At 34.6% G+C, this 18654-nt stretch overlaps 2 protein-coding genes across 3 annotated transcripts; one reads left to right on the forward strand and one right to left on the reverse strand.

Annotated features, from left to right (window-relative positions):
* The first annotated feature begins 8618 nt into the window (after positions 1-8618).
* Positions 8619-11506, forward strand: LOC110663752 (laccase-6). Its single transcript, XM_021823156.2, has 6 exons — positions 8619-8989; positions 9109-9260; positions 9374-9618; positions 9711-9839; positions 10173-11114; positions 11219-11506. Exons 1-6 carry the CDS (start codon positions 8867-8869, stop codon positions 11347-11349), a joined length of 1722 nt encoding a protein of 573 aa, XP_021678848.1. The 5' UTR covers positions 8619-8866; the 3' UTR covers positions 11350-11506.
* Positions 11507-13648: 2142 nt separating this feature from the next.
* On the reverse strand, positions 13649-18108 carry LOC110663753 (pyridoxine/pyridoxamine 5'-phosphate oxidase 2). Of its 2 annotated transcripts, XM_021823157.2 has the most exons (7): positions 17913-18101; positions 17761-17810; positions 17636-17693; positions 16540-16572; positions 16288-16383; positions 15384-15551; positions 14889-15303 (listed from the first exon to the last, which is right to left on the reverse strand). In XM_021823157.2, exons 1-7 carry the CDS (start codon positions 18018-18020, stop codon positions 15202-15204), a joined length of 615 nt encoding a protein of 204 aa, XP_021678849.1. In that variant the 5' UTR covers positions 18021-18101; the 3' UTR covers positions 14889-15201. The 2 variants fall into 2 exon arrangements, with proteins under 2 accessions (XP_021678852.1, XP_021678849.1); XM_021823160.2 differs by lacking the exons at positions 14889-15303; positions 15384-15551 and adding an exon at positions 13649-14176 and having other exon boundaries at positions 17913-18108.
* Between the last annotated feature and the right edge of the window lie 546 nt (positions 18109-18654).

The following is an 18654-nucleotide window of genomic DNA, read 5'->3' on the forward strand; positions in this document are numbered from 1 at the left end:
TGTGGAAATACACCTTTTTGTTCCTGCAGTCTAAAGTGGCATAGTGAGTTAACAGCCAATCCATCCCCAGGATTACATCAAAATCCATTACTGGTAAAGGAACAAAGTCTGCTGGGAGGATCTTTCCATCCACTACCACCGGGCTACCCGGAAAAACCATATCTACATCTATGTTGTCACTAAGTGGGGTAGCTACTGACAAAGGGCACTCTAAAGTTGTAGGGTTTCTACCCAACCTCATGGCAAACACAGGGGAGACAAATGAGTGCGTAGCACCCTGATCTATCAAAACACGAGCCTCATAAGAATGTACTGTAAGAATACCCGCCACAACCGCATTTGAAGCTTGAGCATCCCGGTGGGTCAAGGTGAAAACTCGAGCTTGACCCTACTCGAGTGGCGTAACTCGACATCGCTTCTACCTCCTAATCGCCTCCAAATCCACGCCCCTTGTCCTCGCCTGTTGGCTACTGCCATGTTGGAAGTACCCGGATATAACTGGCGAGGAACATTTGCAACAGAACCCTGTGACCCCATCTGTGGCTCGCTAAACATGGGGCATTCCCTAGCAAAGTGACCTGGTTGGCCACACCTGAAGCATACTCCTGAACCCATCAAACAAGGTCCTAAATGTCCTCTTCCACACTGTGCACAAGGTGCCAAAGAGGATCCTGAACTGCAGGCTCGAATCATTGGATCCGCACTGCGTCGAACCTCGGGATTTGTGTCTAAAACCACTCCTCTTATTCCTGCTTCTTCCTCTGTAAGTAGTTTGGCCACCACTATCCGTAGTACCCATGTGGGGAACACCTGAAGAACCCTCCGCTCTGTTTTTCTTTGCTCTACCGCTGTCATCCACAGCATAGCTAATCTCAATCTGTCTGGCTCGATCAACCACCACATCAAAAGACTGATCAGACATCATGGCCAGGTTCGCATACCTCCTATCAAGCCCCTTTAGTAATCTTTTCTCCTTCATCGTGTCTCAGAGATACAGGGGCATATCTGCCAATTCCGCATATTCATCTACTGCACTGCCATTCTGTCTTAAGGCCTCAAAGGCCCACCGCTTTGATCTCTCAAGCTTTCGCACAAACCGATTGATAAAAGTTCCACAACCGAGCCCATGTCAATCCCTCCATCCGGTAACACGTAGTCATTCATCCATTGTCAGGCATAGGCCCCATGACATGTCGCACACACTCTATCGCCTTCTATCACCAATCAGATTATGTTCTGCGAATCTAAAAACCGATATGCATCGTCGACACATCATAAGTTTCTTGCACCAACTTCTTGAAATTTATGATCTGCTTGTAAGATTCTCTCTTGGTGCGGTGGATCATGGAGGGTGGACCATATATCGCGCCATCATGTCGATGGTTCTCTGCAGACTAGAGTAGCCGCCATGGGATCCATGGGACCTGTGCCATAAAGGATCTGATCTCAGAGGTGGCTGCTCCTCTACTTGAGCTCTAGGCCTCCTACCCCGCCTCCTGGCAGCGCCTCATCTGTGTCGACACCTCGTAGGGCACATCCGTTGCAGTGCGTCTCCTGCTTCTAAGCATTTTCCTGAAATTCAGCAGCATTAGCCCACAAAAATTCAAAACTGCTCATTACACAGCTCTATAGACTCATATTTATACATAACATATGGAGCAGAAACTAGAAGCAAAGATGACAATGCAAGACGAATGTGGACCCTATATTTCCGCATGTGACTCCTAGTAGACTCTTCCCAACACTTTAGACAACATTCCCTAAGAATCTGGAGCCTAAGCTCTGATACCACATTTGTCACGACCCAACCTATGGGCCGGACCGGCACTAGGACCTGGGCCAGCCTAAAGCCCCCGAGGCCCTTAGTAAGCCTTAACTATTCATTTACCCAACTCTAAGGCCCGTTTGGGCCCAATTTCAAGAAAACAAACGGACAGAGTCCGGCCATAAAATGGACTTACCAACGGGGAGTTTTCGACTCACCCGACCTGTAAACACAATATATAGTCAATTGGGAGCTCCACCCTCCACATACTCATCAACATAATAATAAATGGGAGCTCAGCTCCCTCATCCAATCCATCAAACATGCATATCATTATACGTTTACAGGTCCAACATGATAATAATATTACAGACCATAATCAAATAAATACTTCTAACACATGCGGAAATTCTAGGAGTAAATAAAATTACAAAACTATTGATAAACAACCTGCGAAGGAGAAAAGTAGGTTAACCACAATAAAATCCTCCTGTAGCCTGAAAAAAATATTGAACAGGAGTGAGCGTTCGACTCAGAGAGTAAAATATCAATTTTAACCATAATCTCTATAACTATCTAGAACTAATGTAACCTGTGGAGTGAAATGCAACAGCAACCATATTTTCACATCATAACAATAAAAAGGTAATTTGGAGCACTCACGCACCCTGTAACATCAATAATTATATATGGGAGCTGATCCCCTATACAGCTCTCTTAAATCCAACCTGGTGCCAGCGAAGAACTCAGCTCGGACTTCCACTTAATAACCAAATCGAGGTCCCAGCGAAGAACTCAAGCCGTGTCTACCCCGAAGGACCGGGTCCCAGCGAAGATCTCAAGCCGTGTCTACCCGTCCTATCCATAGTCCACACCACATTACACGCACGCCAACGCACGCACACTGCTCCAAATTACCACAACAACATCCATGGCACGCTAACAGTTATGAATGCAACATAAATCGTGCCTAGAGTTTAACTACATAAATATTTACATATAAGTGATGCATGGGCATGCTTGAAAATATAATAATATCGAAATTACAATTAAAATTAATATTTTACTCACGGACTTGAATCACCGTGGGCGGAGGAAGAAGGCTGCTCACCGACAATTATATTACAATTATTTAATACAAATGACTCAATACAAATCAAGAAAAGACCCAATACGCCCTAAGTCGTGCGAAAATCCAGTCTCCCTATACCTAGGACCTACCCAACTCGCAAAGGGCTCAAAACACACTTCTATATCCACAATCCATATATCCACAACTCAATCACATCACACAGCCCCTCCTGGGCCCATCAAATCAATCATCCATCACAATATGTAAAATTTCAATTTAGTCCTTATAATTGATCATTTTTACAAAAACTACTCAAATAAGCTCTAAAAATTATAAAACTCTGCCCCGCGGTCCTTAGAAATATTACTAAGCTGTTGCAAAAAGAATCGTAATTTTCTAAGCTACCACGAATATTTTATGGATTTTTAATCCTATTTAAGCACTAAAAAATTACGAAAAAGCAAGGTTCGGGTTTACCTTTGTCGATTCCGACTTCGGGAACGCGCTCGGGACGTCTGACAATGGGGGGCTAGCCAAAACCTCGGTCCAATTCGGAGACTTTTCCAGAACGGTCCGAAATTTGCAGGCCAATCGCCGAATTTCCGCGAATCGAGGATACCTACACGAAGCCCATAACACGGGGGTTAGTTCATAAATTTTTCAGAATTTTCTAAGCTCATTAAATGCTCGGAAAAATACTGCGAAGTTCCGTGGGACCCACCGAAAAACGATGTCGAAAAAATTCGAAATTTATATCGTTGCGAAGCTCTCGACGAATGGAGCGTGCTGGTGGCCTCGGTTTTCTCGTGGGATTCACGATTTTCGAGAAATCTAGCCCAAAAATCGAAATGGGCTAAAATCTTTCCGAGCAAAAATCGGACAAACCGCTCGATGGATTTCGGCGTTCTTGGTGTCTATGGAAAGCTCTCGCCGAGTAGATGATTTTTGACACAAGACCCGGTCCAATTGGTGGCCGGATCGGCCGGATTTGGCCGGGGAAGTCGAAACGGCGCGCGCTGGGGGGGACGTTGCTGCGCTTTTTGCATTGCTTACACACGCGGGGTCAAGGTGGTGGCTGGGGGTGGGGAGGAGAGAGAAAAGAGAGAGAAAAGGGAGAGGGACGACGCGCGCGGGGAAGAAAAAGGGAAGAAGGAAAAAGGCCGGTCCGATTCGATCGGTCCGATCCGGTCCGGTTCGATTCGGCCGGTTCGATTCAGAATACAAAATTTTGAATTTTTACTCTGCCTCGGGACCGAAAACGAGGTCCAAAAATTCCGAAAAAATTTCAGAAAACTCAGAAAAATACGTAGACTCTAAATATATTTTTAGTTTTGCCATGTGATCTTTAAATTAATTTTTAAAAATCATCAAAGTTTATATTTTCGAAAAATCGAACCCGATTTTTAAAATCCGAAAAATCTCAAAAAAATTTCCAAAAATTTAATAAAATTAAAATACTAAAAATGCTCATAAAATTAAAAATTTTGGGGTGTTACAATAAAAATATATATTTTTATAATAATATTTATAAATTTGTTTATATTATATTTTAAATAAATAGAATTTAAATATTTTATATAATTTTTAATTATTTAAAATATAAATTATTATAAAAATTTATATGTATATTATTAATTAAAATATATAAAATTAAATAGATTTGAGTATTTTTCAAATAGTAATAATTGAATTTGAGGGAGCTTTAGATACTGAAAAAATTAAATGAGTTTGAATTTAGATAGAATTATATTCATCGGTACCCTATCGATTCTTATCTCCAACTTGTATATGAAAAAGAAAACCCTCTATGTTAGTGACATTTAACGTAAATTACAAAGCTATAATTTCACTTGGGCTAATTAAAAGGATTATTAGTTAATGGATCAGACTTGTTGCATGCAGGGTAAATTGCACATTTTCTTGTCTATGCACGACTATGATGAGCACAATATGTTATGCGCAATAAGCTTTATATAAGTCTATTTGATATTATTATTAGAGTTTTTTTTAAGAAATGTAATTTTTAAATATATTAATTAAAAAATATATATTAAAATTAATTTAAAGTTAAATTTCATGTATTTTAATTATAAAAATTTTTAAGTAAATTAATAAATTATTTTTTAAAATTATTTTTTCAATAATATTTAAAATAATTTTTCTTTAACTAATAATTTTTAGCGTATCAACTATAATTCCAAATATATCCTAAGATTAAGACGTGCAAAGTCTATGAATTAATTGGATAGAATGAAAATAATGACTTATTTCATTTAACGGTTCACACATTCTTTCCCAAACAGAGCCTAACATTAAAACGTGCATAATTTATGCTGGGACCTTTTTCGAATACGTGGGCTCTACTGGGAATATATTTTTTTTTTAATTTCCCCAATTTATAGTTTTTCCTTAATGATAATTAATTAATAATATATGAATAAGTTTTTTTTTTTTGTATTATGAAGGTTTCTCTATATCTATTTTACTGTTCACATAAAATTAATTTCATCAGATTCGTGATTGCTTCCTATAATACTAACTTTTGTAAGGATTAAATCTAGATTCTCTTCAAAAAAAAAAAAAAATCTAAATTCTCTTTATGTCATTACAGTCAATCTTAACACTGCACTTAATGATTGTGGATTGTGAATAAGTATTTATTAATTGAGATGATTGGTTGGGTTTTGGACAAGTTTGTCCCATTTTTTTTAAGTGAAAGCAAATTGCTGTCTTAAAAAGTAGAAGGAGACTAAAGATTCTGCTTTGATAGCTTCATAAAATTAAGTTTTGTTTGTCAATTAGTGAGTTTTGGCTCCCTTCCTACTACTTCAGATTACAAATTGTTTTCTGAAAACTGATGTAATCATTTTGAGATTCTTCACCAACCCTTTATACAAATTTCATAATAAATTCATTTTAAAGTGATTTTTAAGTCCTTCTTTCAACGTAGTAGATACTAGAAGAAAGGAATATGCTTACCTAAACCCAATTAAATTGAATTAGTTGGCAAATACAATCTCTATAATTCCAGTCATTTTTAATTTGTTTATCAAACTTTTATTTAATTTGTTTTCCCAAATTTAATGTAATATTATATAATTAGATTATTGAAGAAAGATATATAGCAATCCAATTTATATAACTTTGGCCGGTGGAAAACCATAGAAAACAAGGGGGAAATTTAAAGAAATAAAAAAATATATATATATAAATTACAACGTTCCTCAAGTTTGAAAAATTCTTGCACATTAGTTATGCTGTAGTTGGAGTTTAGCTTAAATAAACAGAGAGGTCAACTCTTTAGAGCTAAAGTATTTTAATTTGTATGTGCCTATCTAATTTTATAAAATAATTATTCTTACATTATTATATATATATATAGATAATCCATGCATGTCATGCTATGTGAGATTCTTGAAGTTGATAGATGAACTTAAAGCAGAAAAAAAGAAATAGAAAGATAAAATTTATTATTTAAATATTGTTAATTATAATACTTAAATCAACTCAATTAATCTCTTTCAATGTATATGTGTGGACTTGTTTAGGCAAACTGCTCTCAATCTCATAATGTGTATCACTTTATTTAAATAATCTTCGTGGGATGGCAGCTATACGTGAGAAAATTCAAGCAATAATTAAAGAAAGCCTTTTATGTTTTTAAAAATCCTTCATGTTTCAGAAGAGGGAACTCAGGCCTGAAATCGTAAAACTCAAGTTACAATATCATATTCATATGCATATGCATGCCAGTGGACACAATCATCTAGTACCTCAAATTGGGTCAGAGTATAATAAAAATTAAAGACCTTTCTTCATTAGGAAACTTGTAATGTTTTCTTTGCATGCATGTGGTGGTTTAAGAAATGGAGAATATAAATTAATTGAGTTTGATTTATATAAACTAATTTTAAACTCTTCGCTGGTTGAAAAACCAATTAACGAAGCAAGCTTATATTGGAATTTCAACAAGAACAAACACGAATTAATGTCACGTAGGTCCTTGCAATTGCATGTGATGTGATGTGATGGTGTAACTGTAAGAAATGAGTACACATTATACAAATATGAGATAAGCAATGGAGCACAAGGTTAGTTACATGATTTGTTAATGATTTTAGGTGTCGTTGGTACCTTTTAATTACGCATATATAGAGATTGCAACCTAATTATCAAAGTATATAAATAATTGACGTACTTCGTTAAGCCAATTCTTGTATATATTGAAGAATATTAATAACATGGAAGTTGATGCTTTGGGCTTTAGAGCTTCGAAAGGGAAAGCATGGAACTGTGGGGTTAGGAAGGCGTGCGCTAGCATTGCTTATGATTGACCATAACAGATGTCTTTCAAAAGCACAACCACTGAACCCTACCTTTACTCTCTCTCCCTCTTTTAATATAATTTTTTTCTTTAAATATATTTGAGTGCCATACAAAGGTTTTAATCGTTTACAAATCTGCGTTTAGTTTTTAGAATGAGAGACAATTTTTTTAATTGTCTTTATTTGAAGAGGAAAGAGGCTTCATGTGGCTTTTTATTTATTCTTTTATTTGGCATTTAATATTTTTCTAGCAAACTAGTTCAAAAAATATTGATAATATGTAGTAGTTCTGTAATTTACTCTATGGAAAATATTAATTAATCAGATTTTTCATATTCTAAAAATTTTAAAAGGATATAAAATATTTTGGATTTTGAACTCTACCATTATAAACAAACATTAAATTATTTAGTCATTCACTTAATAATGAGAGATTTGAAAGTTAATATCATTTTATAGAGTAAATTTTATCCACATTCGAGTGTATACACTCAATCATTTTACAGATGTCATATTATATAAAATCATAAAGAGTTATATCTAAAATCATGATAAAAATTAAGTGTGTATGTATCTAAGTACAAACAAGAATTTTTTTTCATTTTATCCAATTCCTCTTGTCTAATGCTTTTATTTTTTTTAAGGTGTGGGGTCAAGGACAGACAACTCATATCGCAAATGTTATATGTACATATCTAACAATCAATTGAAAAAAGGTTTTCAGTGTGCTTAGAGCAAAAAACTCATATCAGACCTTGAATTCAACATTTTTTTTATGGATAAGAAGAGGGTTTTTTTTTTTTAAGGAGAGAGACTAGCAACAAGATATATAATAATCACGTTAATTACAATTAAAAGTGATCTAAATCAAAATACATTTGCAAAGAAAATAGAGTAAACACAAATAAGTAACAACCGACTTCTAATAGAAATACATAATAAATCCAATATTAGTGAGACTTGAATCAAGAGATTCCCAGAGCTTCAACTTTAGTTAATTTTAACATTTTCACAATTCTTGGCCTTCTGTAGAATCTGTGTAAGCAAGGTACTTGTATAATTTCCCGAATCTGTGCAAGAGGTGTCCATATTCTTCTACAAGATTTAAACACAGATCTATAAACAAATTAATGTTTCATATGTTTTGGGTTTTATTTCTGTTCTTACTTCATTATATTAATGAAATCTTTTATCCTTCTTTTTTTTTTAAAAAAAAAAAAGAACTCAATTTTGTCCAGCTAAAAACAGCAAAAGACCTTTATACTTTCACAGGCAAAATTTTAATGCAATACATACATCCATGTAAAGAGCAGACAGCAGTAGGGTAGGTAGCCGTTTGTTTGTGGGGTTTAGAGATGGAATCCAGAAGCAGGGAGTGGGCATTCACCCAGTCAAATAACATGATTTCACTGAAAAATCAAAGAAAGGGAAGGCTAAACTCTTCCCCACATTCGGGTCACTTGAATAATAACGCCCCCAACACCTGATTATCACGAATCCATGTTAGAGGAATCATGAAAGCTGACAAACACATTACAAAATTATTTAACTCTTTCCTTCTCCATTTCTTGATTAAATTAATTAATGTCGCCTCTTCATTTCATTATTCTCTCTCTATTACCTGTAACTATCTATATTAAAAGCTTCTTTCCAACACCACTTCACCTCTAAGAACCAATTCTTTCTACCTCTATCTCTCTCAACATGGCCAACCCTCCCTATTCTTTTACGATCATATGCTTAAGCCTAATCATGTCTTGCGCCTACTCTGTTCATTCTACGCCTAACTGGCCTGGAGGGAGAACAACCAGGTTCTATGATTTCAAGGTCTCTTCTACTCTCAGCCATTTCTTCTGTTTATTTACTAATGCTATACATTAATTTCTCTTCTGATTATAAATCTTCCTGCTCATTTTTGCTTCTGTTTGTGAATTAATGGCCATCAGATTCATACCATGACTATTAATAAATTGTGCAACACCAAGGAAATTGTTGCTGTTAATAATATGTACCCTGGACCTGTCGTTTATGCCCAACAAGGTGATCGAATAATCGTCAAAGTTACCAACGAGTCCCCTTACAATGCCACCATCCACTGGTAATCAACTCCACAATGTTATTTTCCATTATAATTAACTATAATTTGAAGTTTAAAACTGTGGATTCTCAACCCAACCCTTTTGTAATTATTGGTATTATTATTTTCTGAAGGCACGGTGTCAGGCAGATACTATCTTGCTGGTTCGATGGACCTTCATATATCACCCAATGCCCAATTCAGCCTGGGCAGAGTTTCACTTACGAGTTCACGTTGGTTAGGCAAAAGGGCACCTTCTTTTGGCATGCTCATGTTTCTTGGCTAAGGGGTACAGTTTATGGTGCCATTGTTGTGTACCCAAAAACGGGGGTCCCATACCCATTTCCCCACCCTCATGAAGAGCATATAGTAATTCTGGGTAAGAGATTTATTACTGTTAACTAATTCGAAAATCATTCTTTATTAATTAAAGATTGCATTGACCACTTTTTTGGAATGTGTTTAATTTAGGGGAATATTGGCTCCAGGATGTTGTACAACTAGAGCGGCAAGTACTCGCAAGCGGGGGAGCCCCTCCACCCTCCAATGCCTATACCATCAATGGTCACCCTGGTCCTAACTACAATTGCTCTGCTAATGGTAATTATATCTATACTTTAACTATACTATACTAATCATGAGAGATGGATTCACATTTATTCGAGTTAAGCTGCATTATTTGGGGTGAACCTTATAATTTCTCTAGTATCCATATGGAAGTAATCAATTAAGGATTTTTTTATTTTAATAAAAAATCTGTTGAGCAGTCAATCCTTCAAATAAATAAATAAAACAATTGAATAAGTAATAAACTAATCATATTTTCACATAACTTATTCAGCTACTACTTTCACTATTATGTTAGCTTTGTATGTAAATTTTGTCATATAGTCATTAATTACTAAACACTATTGTTTCATACTATTGTTTCAGATGTTTATAAGATCGACGTGGTCCCAGGAAAGACCTATTTGTTAAGGCTGATAAATGCAGGCTTAAACATGGAAAACTTCTTTGCAATTGCTAATCACAAATTAACAATCGTAGAAGCCGATGCGGAGTACACAAAACCATTCACCACTGACCGTGTAATGCTCGGACCGGGACAGACAATGATCATCCTCGTCACTGCCGATCAGCCCATTGGAAAATATTCCATGGCCATGGGACCTTACATGTCAGCTCAGGGTGTCTCATTCCAGAACATTTCAGCAATTGCCCACTTCCAATACTTGGGTGCTGTCCCTAATAGCATTTCATTACCAGCTAGATTACCCAACTTCAATGATAATTTAGCTGTTAAGACGGTCATGGATGGCTTGCGAGGCTTAAATACTTCAAACGTTCCAAAAGAGATTGACACTAATCTCTTCGTAACTATTGGAATAAATGTCAACAAGTGTAGCTCCAAAACACCTCAACAAAATTGCCAAGGCCTTAATAATGGTACCATGGCAGCTTCCATGAACAATGTAAGTTTCATTAAGCCTACAGTTTCAGTTTTGGAAGCCTATTACCAGGGGATTGAGGGCTTTTTCACTGATGATTTCCCTGGAGCACCTCTTAGATTCTATGACTTTGTCAATGGGGCACCTAACAATATCCCATTTGACACAAACTCAATGAATGGGACTAGGACTAAGGTCCTTGAGTATGGAAGCAGGGTGCAAATCATTTTGCAGGACACCGGAACGGTCACAACTGAAAATCACCCAATTCACCTCCATGGCTATAGTTTCTATGTTGTGGGATACGGCACCGGCAACTATAACCCACAAAGAGCAAATCTCAATCTAGTGGATCCGCCATATATGAACACCATTGGAGTTCCAGTTGGGGGATGGGCAGCAATTCGCTTTGTTGCAGACAATCCGGGTAAGTCTTAAAGGGAGAAAACTGCTTGATTAAAAGGGTAATTGAGTACTTCATTTAAACTTGTAATTAATATTAATTGATGGCATCGATCTATATTTTTATAGGGGTTTGGTTTATGCACTGTCACTTTGATATACACCAATCATGGGGATTAGCTACGGTGCTTATAGTGAAGAATGGGAAAGGACACTTGGAGACTCTGCCACATCCTCCTGCAGATCTACCCCGATGCTAACCTGTGGAATTTTCATTTTTTTAATGAATGTTGTGAAATTCTTAATCAAGGATTCTTTTGGCGAAAGTGTGTAATAGGAGTGGTTAATTTCTTTCTCTGAAAATTGTGGTGTAAAGAAGAAAATTTCGAATTTAGTAAAACTGCACATTTCCCTTAACTTGTTTGCTTGCATTTTCCATTTCTCAGTTCTCTCATTATTTAGTCCGATTCAGAATTCCTCATAAAGGCTATTCAGGATCCGTTCCAGCATCAACGTTGGGAAATACAAGCAACGGTACAGGCTATTTCTTCGAACATCCCTCGTTTTGAGCATACTGTTTTCTCTATGATCAATAAGAATGCCAACAAGGCACCTGATTGTATTGCAAAGTTGTGTTTTAATTGTCGAATCAAAATTGAAATTTTCATTTTATGAATCAAAATCGAAGCCTAAGACTTAATAAAAATTCTTAAAATTAATTATATATATATATATATTATAAAAAACAAAAAGATAAAAAAAATCACAATTACATATTTTAATAATATATAGAATTATTATTAGATAACGAGAATGATACTTTATAGTAGAGCAAAATATACTTATTATGTTATATAGTTTTATATTATAAATTATGAACTCATAAATTGTACACAATGATAATCATTGTGTATATACTGAAACTTTCATTTAAATTTAAATAAATAATTAAATAATAAAAAAGTATAGTGGATTAAATGAAAAAGTCAGAATATATTAATATAAAATATCATAATTTAACAACTATATAATTAGGGAAGTATATTAAAAAAAGAAAAAGAAAAGAATGACTAGTGGAAGAAAAATAGCTAAGGTTTTATATGCTCATTATGAAGTGAAACATTAAATTTTGAAATTATACAACCTAATAACTCTCTTAAGAAAAAAAAATAATCTGTAGATTCATTTCAATTCATTAAATTTACTAGCGAATTGTTAGATTCGATTAAGATTAGGTACATTTGAGATTTATCCTATATATTTGAAATTGAATTGAATCGTAAATTGGAATATAGAATTGTGGCCCTGGGCTTGTAATGCCATATTTTTGCACCTAAAAACAAAAAAAATTCCAACTGCCTAAGTTGGAATAGGTTTCCTCTTTTAGCGCTTTTTTTTGTAAATAATACCTATCAGGTGGTGATGGACAAACTATTTACTAAATGCTGATCTAAAGTTGGACTGGACGAACTAGTTAGTCTTAACTTATGGAAACCTTTGCCCCAAAAAAGAAAAAATTATTAGTAAACTTTAAGACGATATTCCAAGAGAATGTGGAGCTGCGAGTAATGAAATATGAATGCAAGCAACAAGATTGGCTGAGCTGCGACTAGGAGTGTACAGAAAAACTATCAAATCTATCAACCCGACTGATCCGAATAAATTTAAGCTGAAATTAGTGATTTTATATATTTAAATATTAATTATGATTTGAAAAACATAATAAATCAATTTTTCAATTTAAATTTCGAATTGAAATAGTAAAAACCAAATATATATATATATATATATATATATATATATATATATATATATATATGAAAAAAGATTTAATAAAAATTGAATTATAAAAGCCTAAAAACTATTAAACCAAGCAAGAATAGCCTAAAACGAACCCATCCTGATTAATGTGAAAATTGAATATATATAATTTTATATTTTAATTTATTAATTTCAATTTAAATATTATCAAAATTAACTTTTTTCAATTTGGTTTAACAAAATACGTTAGACCTTCTAAACCAATCCATGTACACCCCCTGCGACAGTGAGAGCCCATACAAAAATATGTGTTTAAGGATGATCGGGCTGTAGCCTCTAGCCTCTGTACAAAAGAAAGTCTAAAACTAAAACCCATCAACTCAAGTCAACCAACCAAATTAACCGAAGAAACTGGTTTACAACTATATTTAGTTGATTTTAATTAAAAAATAAAAATAAATTTATGGGTTTAGTTTACGGATTCGAATGGTTTAAAAATTAAATCCATCATAATCTGATCTGCAAGAAATAAATAGCATATATAAATATATTTATACTACCTGTCAATTCTATTACCTTTTGCCAAGGTGACATAAACTTATATTACTGATTATATATTTATACATTTAATTAAATTTTTCTTCAAAATAATCATGAATCAAATTGCCACAATGCATGTGATTAATATATTGCATATCAATATTTGAATGATTCAAAATCAGATGTGCATTATTTATACAGATGAATTACTCAATATGACGGCTGATTTATTTAAAAAAAAAAAAAACAACAACAACAGAGTGGTGTGAGAATGTGTAAATTAAATGCAGTATGTGTACATAACAGATTAATTTACATAACCATAATAAATCAAGGTAGGTTCCTAGCTCATATTAATGATGACGACGACGAAGTGCAAATGAATTATAATCCTTTGGAAAAAAAATGAATTATAATCACTAATAAGAAAATAACATAAACAAAAACAATATTTTACCGAACAAGGCAACCACCCATCTACAGCACATCAGAAAGTCAAGAACTAAGATGGTTCCAATCCCAAGCCAGATAAACGCAACTAATATCCGTTGAAAGGTGGATAGCACCCTACTAATATTTTGGGATCAATTGTGTCTATAAATATCAAATCACCAGAAGATATGGAATTTATTGAGACTTGAGATGTTTATGGGGACTAGGGATTGAGATGTACCTTAAATTCATTTCCTTCTCTTCATGAGCTGCATCCATTACATCGATCTTTGCATTGTCAGATCCCACAGATGCAGAGAGCATAATCTTGCCAAAGCTGCACCATTTTAATGCCTTGGGAAGAAAAAAGAAAGGTTGGTTAGAGCTTTTAGCTCAATCAAAGTAGAGAAACGAGAGTTCCAAAGAATATATCACAGCCCAACTTCATATCTGTTGCATATTATTATAAATGTAAATTAATCACAGGAAAACCTACTCCATGCGGTACTCTAATGTAGTACAATAAACCAGGTGAAGTACAATAAACAGCATTTGGTATACCAGTGAATAGCCTTTCAACCAAATTTATGAGCATTTTATGAAACTTCCCTATTGACTAGTAAGCATTGGAGAGTGCAAAAGAAATTGTGAAATGATGTCTCGTAGTCAGATAACATGTTTAGCTAACAGCCCAACATATTAATATCATAAAAATGGAACACAAACAGAATTTCTGTAATAACTTTGTGAGGCTGGTACAACCACCACTCATATCAAGATAAAGTTTTGGTAGATGAAATGCAAATAATAAGAAAATATAATAGTAGCGTTTTTCATCCTGAGAAGGCAAACATTGGCATATCCCTTCCATAGGAAGGCCTCTTGCTCAAATGAGTATTCCACAATCTTCTTAGGGGAAGAAGCATAATTTTCCACTTTAAGATTGTTTCAATAGTGTATCTTCTCTAACCATTGGAATGGATACTCATTTAGGCAAGATGCTTTGCATGGGAGGATGGCAAACATCCACATTGCTTGGGTATCAGAGACTTTACATATCAGAGACTTCACATCCAAGTGGTAAGTAGAACTGTTGTATACATAAAAAGACCACGTTCTAATAACAGTGATGAATCCAAGTGCCTGATTAATATGAGGTCATAATTGCAGATACTAATGGTTGATACATCTGTTCTATTCTAGAAGGTAAAAGAATGAATCCATACAATTTATTCAGAGGGAACCTCAGTAATTTCTTTATTATCATTTCTGGTGAATCCATACAATTTATTCAGAGGGAGCCTCAGTAATTTCTTTATTATCAGTTGTGGCTAACAACTAATGATTTGGAAGTGATGATTCATCTCTGTATGCAGAATTTATGGATTGGTCCTCTCTGAATTCCAACAGTTTTCTCCGTTGACATTTCGCATTAAGGTAAACATTGTCCTCTGGTTACTCTTCAAATTCAAGTAATCAACCTGTGAATTGATGAATCTTGTAAGTTAAGGTTTCGCAAAATTGTCAGGCAACAAAATTCATGATCAGAGAAGCTTCAAACCTGCTCAGGATCTAAAACTAGCAGACAAAATGTGGCAACTGGGCCTGAGGAAGAATCCAGAAAGAATTCATGGGAAGGTTGCTCACTTAGACAAGGAAGACCTGGGTTAGGGCCAAGGTATTGCATCCTTGACTTTACAGAACTAGCATACCATGATTTCTCTCTTATCTGCACCATTGATTTAAAGAAATGAAGAAGACCTAGAATAGCTCAAGGATGCAAAATGGTGAAAAAAAAAAGTGAAAACTTGAATGATGGAAAATCTACAGTCAACTTTAGAAGGCACCATTTGGCATCATCAAAAGGGAAACTTTTAGAATACATTTCTCCACCTACCCTTTTCTCAAGCTTGGCATCAAATCAAAATCCATAACAAGCAATCTTTTGATTAGTCATAAATACCTAGAGGTTTATCATTGGAAATGACAATGGGGCACAGTTAGCAGGGCAAGTTTTGGCATTACCATCTTGAATCGGTTAGGCACTGTGGCAGAGAAGAAAAATGTGCAGCAGGGATGGAAATCCCCATTCGTTGTTTGCAATTTTATAAATATCTAACATTACACACACACACACTAAATTTTGTAAACTATTCCTCTGTTAGTTAATATTTAAAAAAAGAAGAATAAATTAAAGGATCATGCAATCCAATAACAACTATATTGAAAGCAGCTTTACTAACATTTGGCTTCTTAGCCTTTAAATACAGCCTTATCAGTTTGCCGAAGGCATTACAGTGAACTGCAAATCCTATGCATAAAAAAAAAGTTCTCTTTAACATCAACTTTCTAACAAAATATTGGCGTTGATACTTTTGACACCCTAGGATATTCACATTGTCTAGATCATAAAAAGACCAAATAAAGCATGGAAGAGACATGGTGCTCAAGGTGGTTATAGGTACCTGAAGCTTTGCAGGATCAGGATTCAACCCATCAATAATGTTAACTCTTCCATTGATACGGAATTGCTCCCAGGAGTCAGTAAAATACCAACATATCTAGAAAAAGTAAATTTAAGTTTAAAGTACCTAATTCTGTAACTCAAGGAATCTAAAGGAATTGAAAGAACATATACTGAAATAACCTACCGCAAGAAAGTGAATGCTATACTAGATCAAGGAATCGATAAAAGATATAAAATGTAGGTCTATTACCTCAGCGAATGGACATTGCTTAAGTTCTTCAATCTGCATAATCAAGCCACAATCAAATGCAACAAATGATGATCTGATTAAGTATCAGTATTTAAGTTAGATGGTCATTAAAAGTTATAACCATATTATGTACTAATCTGACACATAATCAACAAACTTAAGGCAAACCTAAACCTTTTTTCTGTTGAAGTAGTGTTTCCATATTGTTCCAGTATTAAAGCCATAATCGAAAACCTGAGACAACATTGTTGAACAGGTCATGGGTTTCATCTTCTATCGGGTGACATGGCATTTCATTCCACATTGTGGAACTTGGTTGTTACAGTACTTGAATCCAATTTTGAAAGGCTTGAAAATTGGAAATAGAGGTCTTTCCTTGCAATTCTTTCCACAGGATTATTTGAAGCTAAAAGCAGGATGTTATGCCTTGTACTTATTGGAGTTCAGCTATGGAAGGTCTGATTGAAGGATTGAGTGTTTGTTCAGCGACAAAATAGAGATAAAAATTAGAGAGAGGGGAAGAAAAAAAAAAGGCAGTTGAGAAAAAAAGAAGGAAGAAGATTGAGAGAACTTTCTGTATAATCCAGATTAAAATTCGCAATTGATTTATAATTACATCTCACTTGCTTTATATTCCAGCTTAATCAACCTGTTTCTCTTAACAACTTGACAAGTAACTCAGCTGACATCACAAACTAACAACTGTCAGAACCGTTACTTTACATCCTTGACTTCTCTAACTGCCAGTGTTCTCCACATTCTCAACCTTCCCCACACTCCAAGTGTTCCTCACACTTAATTAGAAAAGAACGTGCAAGTCTTTCAACACTAGGCTATTATAGTACCTGTTATTCATTTCTTGCAGGCTCAAGTGTGCTTACTCCGACATTGAAGCTAACTAGTCTAATTCCACCAATTATACAAATAAACAACACGATCAGTTTCTAACTTCATGTTACTATTCCGTTATGCTCTTAGCATTACTTAACGCAAAATGAACAAAATAACTAAATTAATTAAAATTTGCAATAATTCCATGAACAATTAACAAAGGGCCAATAAAAAAAAAAAGGGAAAAAGATATGAACAAGCCAACCTTACGAGTTCTAGAATCTGTGTTGATTAGGATCTTATCGCTGTTCTCTGCAAATCCTCTGTAAAACCATCAACAAACCTCTCATCATCCAACAAATTTCACACATAAACACGTTGACAGAGTACCTGAAAACCACAGTGCGATTGGAAGGTCTCCCATCAGATCCAACTGTTGCCTGAAACCCCAAAAAAACCACCACCAAAATATTAATTAATCGCAAGAAAGCGAGCGTACAATCTTACAAACATCTACGTGAAATAAAATGGTTGAGACGCACAAATTGGAAGAAGGAAGAGTGCTTGAGGTGGGAATTGGACTCTAATGCACTTAGCAGAAGCTGCTTCCATGGAGTTGCGATTACTGTTCCCATACTGCTCACTTTCATTCCTGGTTGCAGCGCATCTGCGTTAGCTTCCTACAATTCTGCTGTATTCTGGGGAATTACCGTAATATCAAAGAGTTTTTGGGTTGTTCTGTTAATTGTTATACTCTGCTGGAATTGCTAGGCTCAACAAACCCAAATGGGTGGGTTGGGCCAGTTTGACCATCCCTTGGTTGAAATGAACTCGTGGCTCTAGGCCCAGTCCTATAATTTTAATTTTGAAAATAATATAATATTTTTCTTATTAAAGAGTATATAATATTATGTTATATATACTAATGATTTTGTGTATGATTTTATAAGATTTATATGAAGAAAATGACATAATAACTACTCTTTATTATATTTAGCTTAATAGTATTGAAGTAGTCTCTAAGTCAATAAGATTTTGAGTCTCAATCACAATTAATTGTATTAAAAAAAATTAAAAATTATTATTTTTTAAACGTTTACAATTAAAATATATTAAATTTAATTTTAATTAATATATTCAAAATATATATATACTTATTTTTTTCATAACAATTCCAATGATAATATTAAACTCATATTGCCTTAGCAGCAACACCAATTCATCTAACACCGACAGAACAGAAGTTAGTCACGAGTTCATCTAACCACTAAGCAAAACCTGAGT

This window comes from Hevea brasiliensis, chromosome 2 (assembly GCF_030052815.1).
Source record: "Hevea brasiliensis isolate MT/VB/25A 57/8 chromosome 2, ASM3005281v1, whole genome shotgun sequence".
Lineage (NCBI taxonomy): Eukaryota > Viridiplantae > Streptophyta > Magnoliopsida > Malpighiales > Euphorbiaceae > Hevea > Hevea brasiliensis.

Bases quoted from the DNA above. Each gene is read 5' to 3' on its own strand.
- LOC110663752 (XM_021823156.2), top strand. From the start codon at position 8,867: ATGGCCAACCCTCCCTATTCTTTTACGATCATATGCTTAAGCCTAATC. The intron at 8,990-9,108 runs GTCTCTTCTACT...AATGGCCATCAG, and splicing joins CCAGGTTCTATGATTTCAAG to ATTCATACCATGACTATTAA. The intron at 9,261-9,373 runs GTAATCAACTCC...TATTTTCTGAAG, and splicing joins TACAATGCCACCATCCACTG to GCACGGTGTCAGGCAGATAC.
- LOC110663753 (XM_021823157.2), bottom strand. From the start codon at position 18,020: ATGAAAGTGAGCAGTATGGGAACAGTAATCGCAACTCCATGGAAGCAG. The intron at 17,694-17,760 runs GTACTCTGTCAA...ATGGTTTTACAG, and splicing joins AATCGCACTGTGGTTTTCAG to AGGATTTGCAGAGAACAGCG. The intron at 15,552-16,287 runs GTACCTATAACC...TCAATGGTGCAG, and splicing joins CTGATCCTGCAAAGCTTCAG to ATAAGAGAGAAATCATGGTA.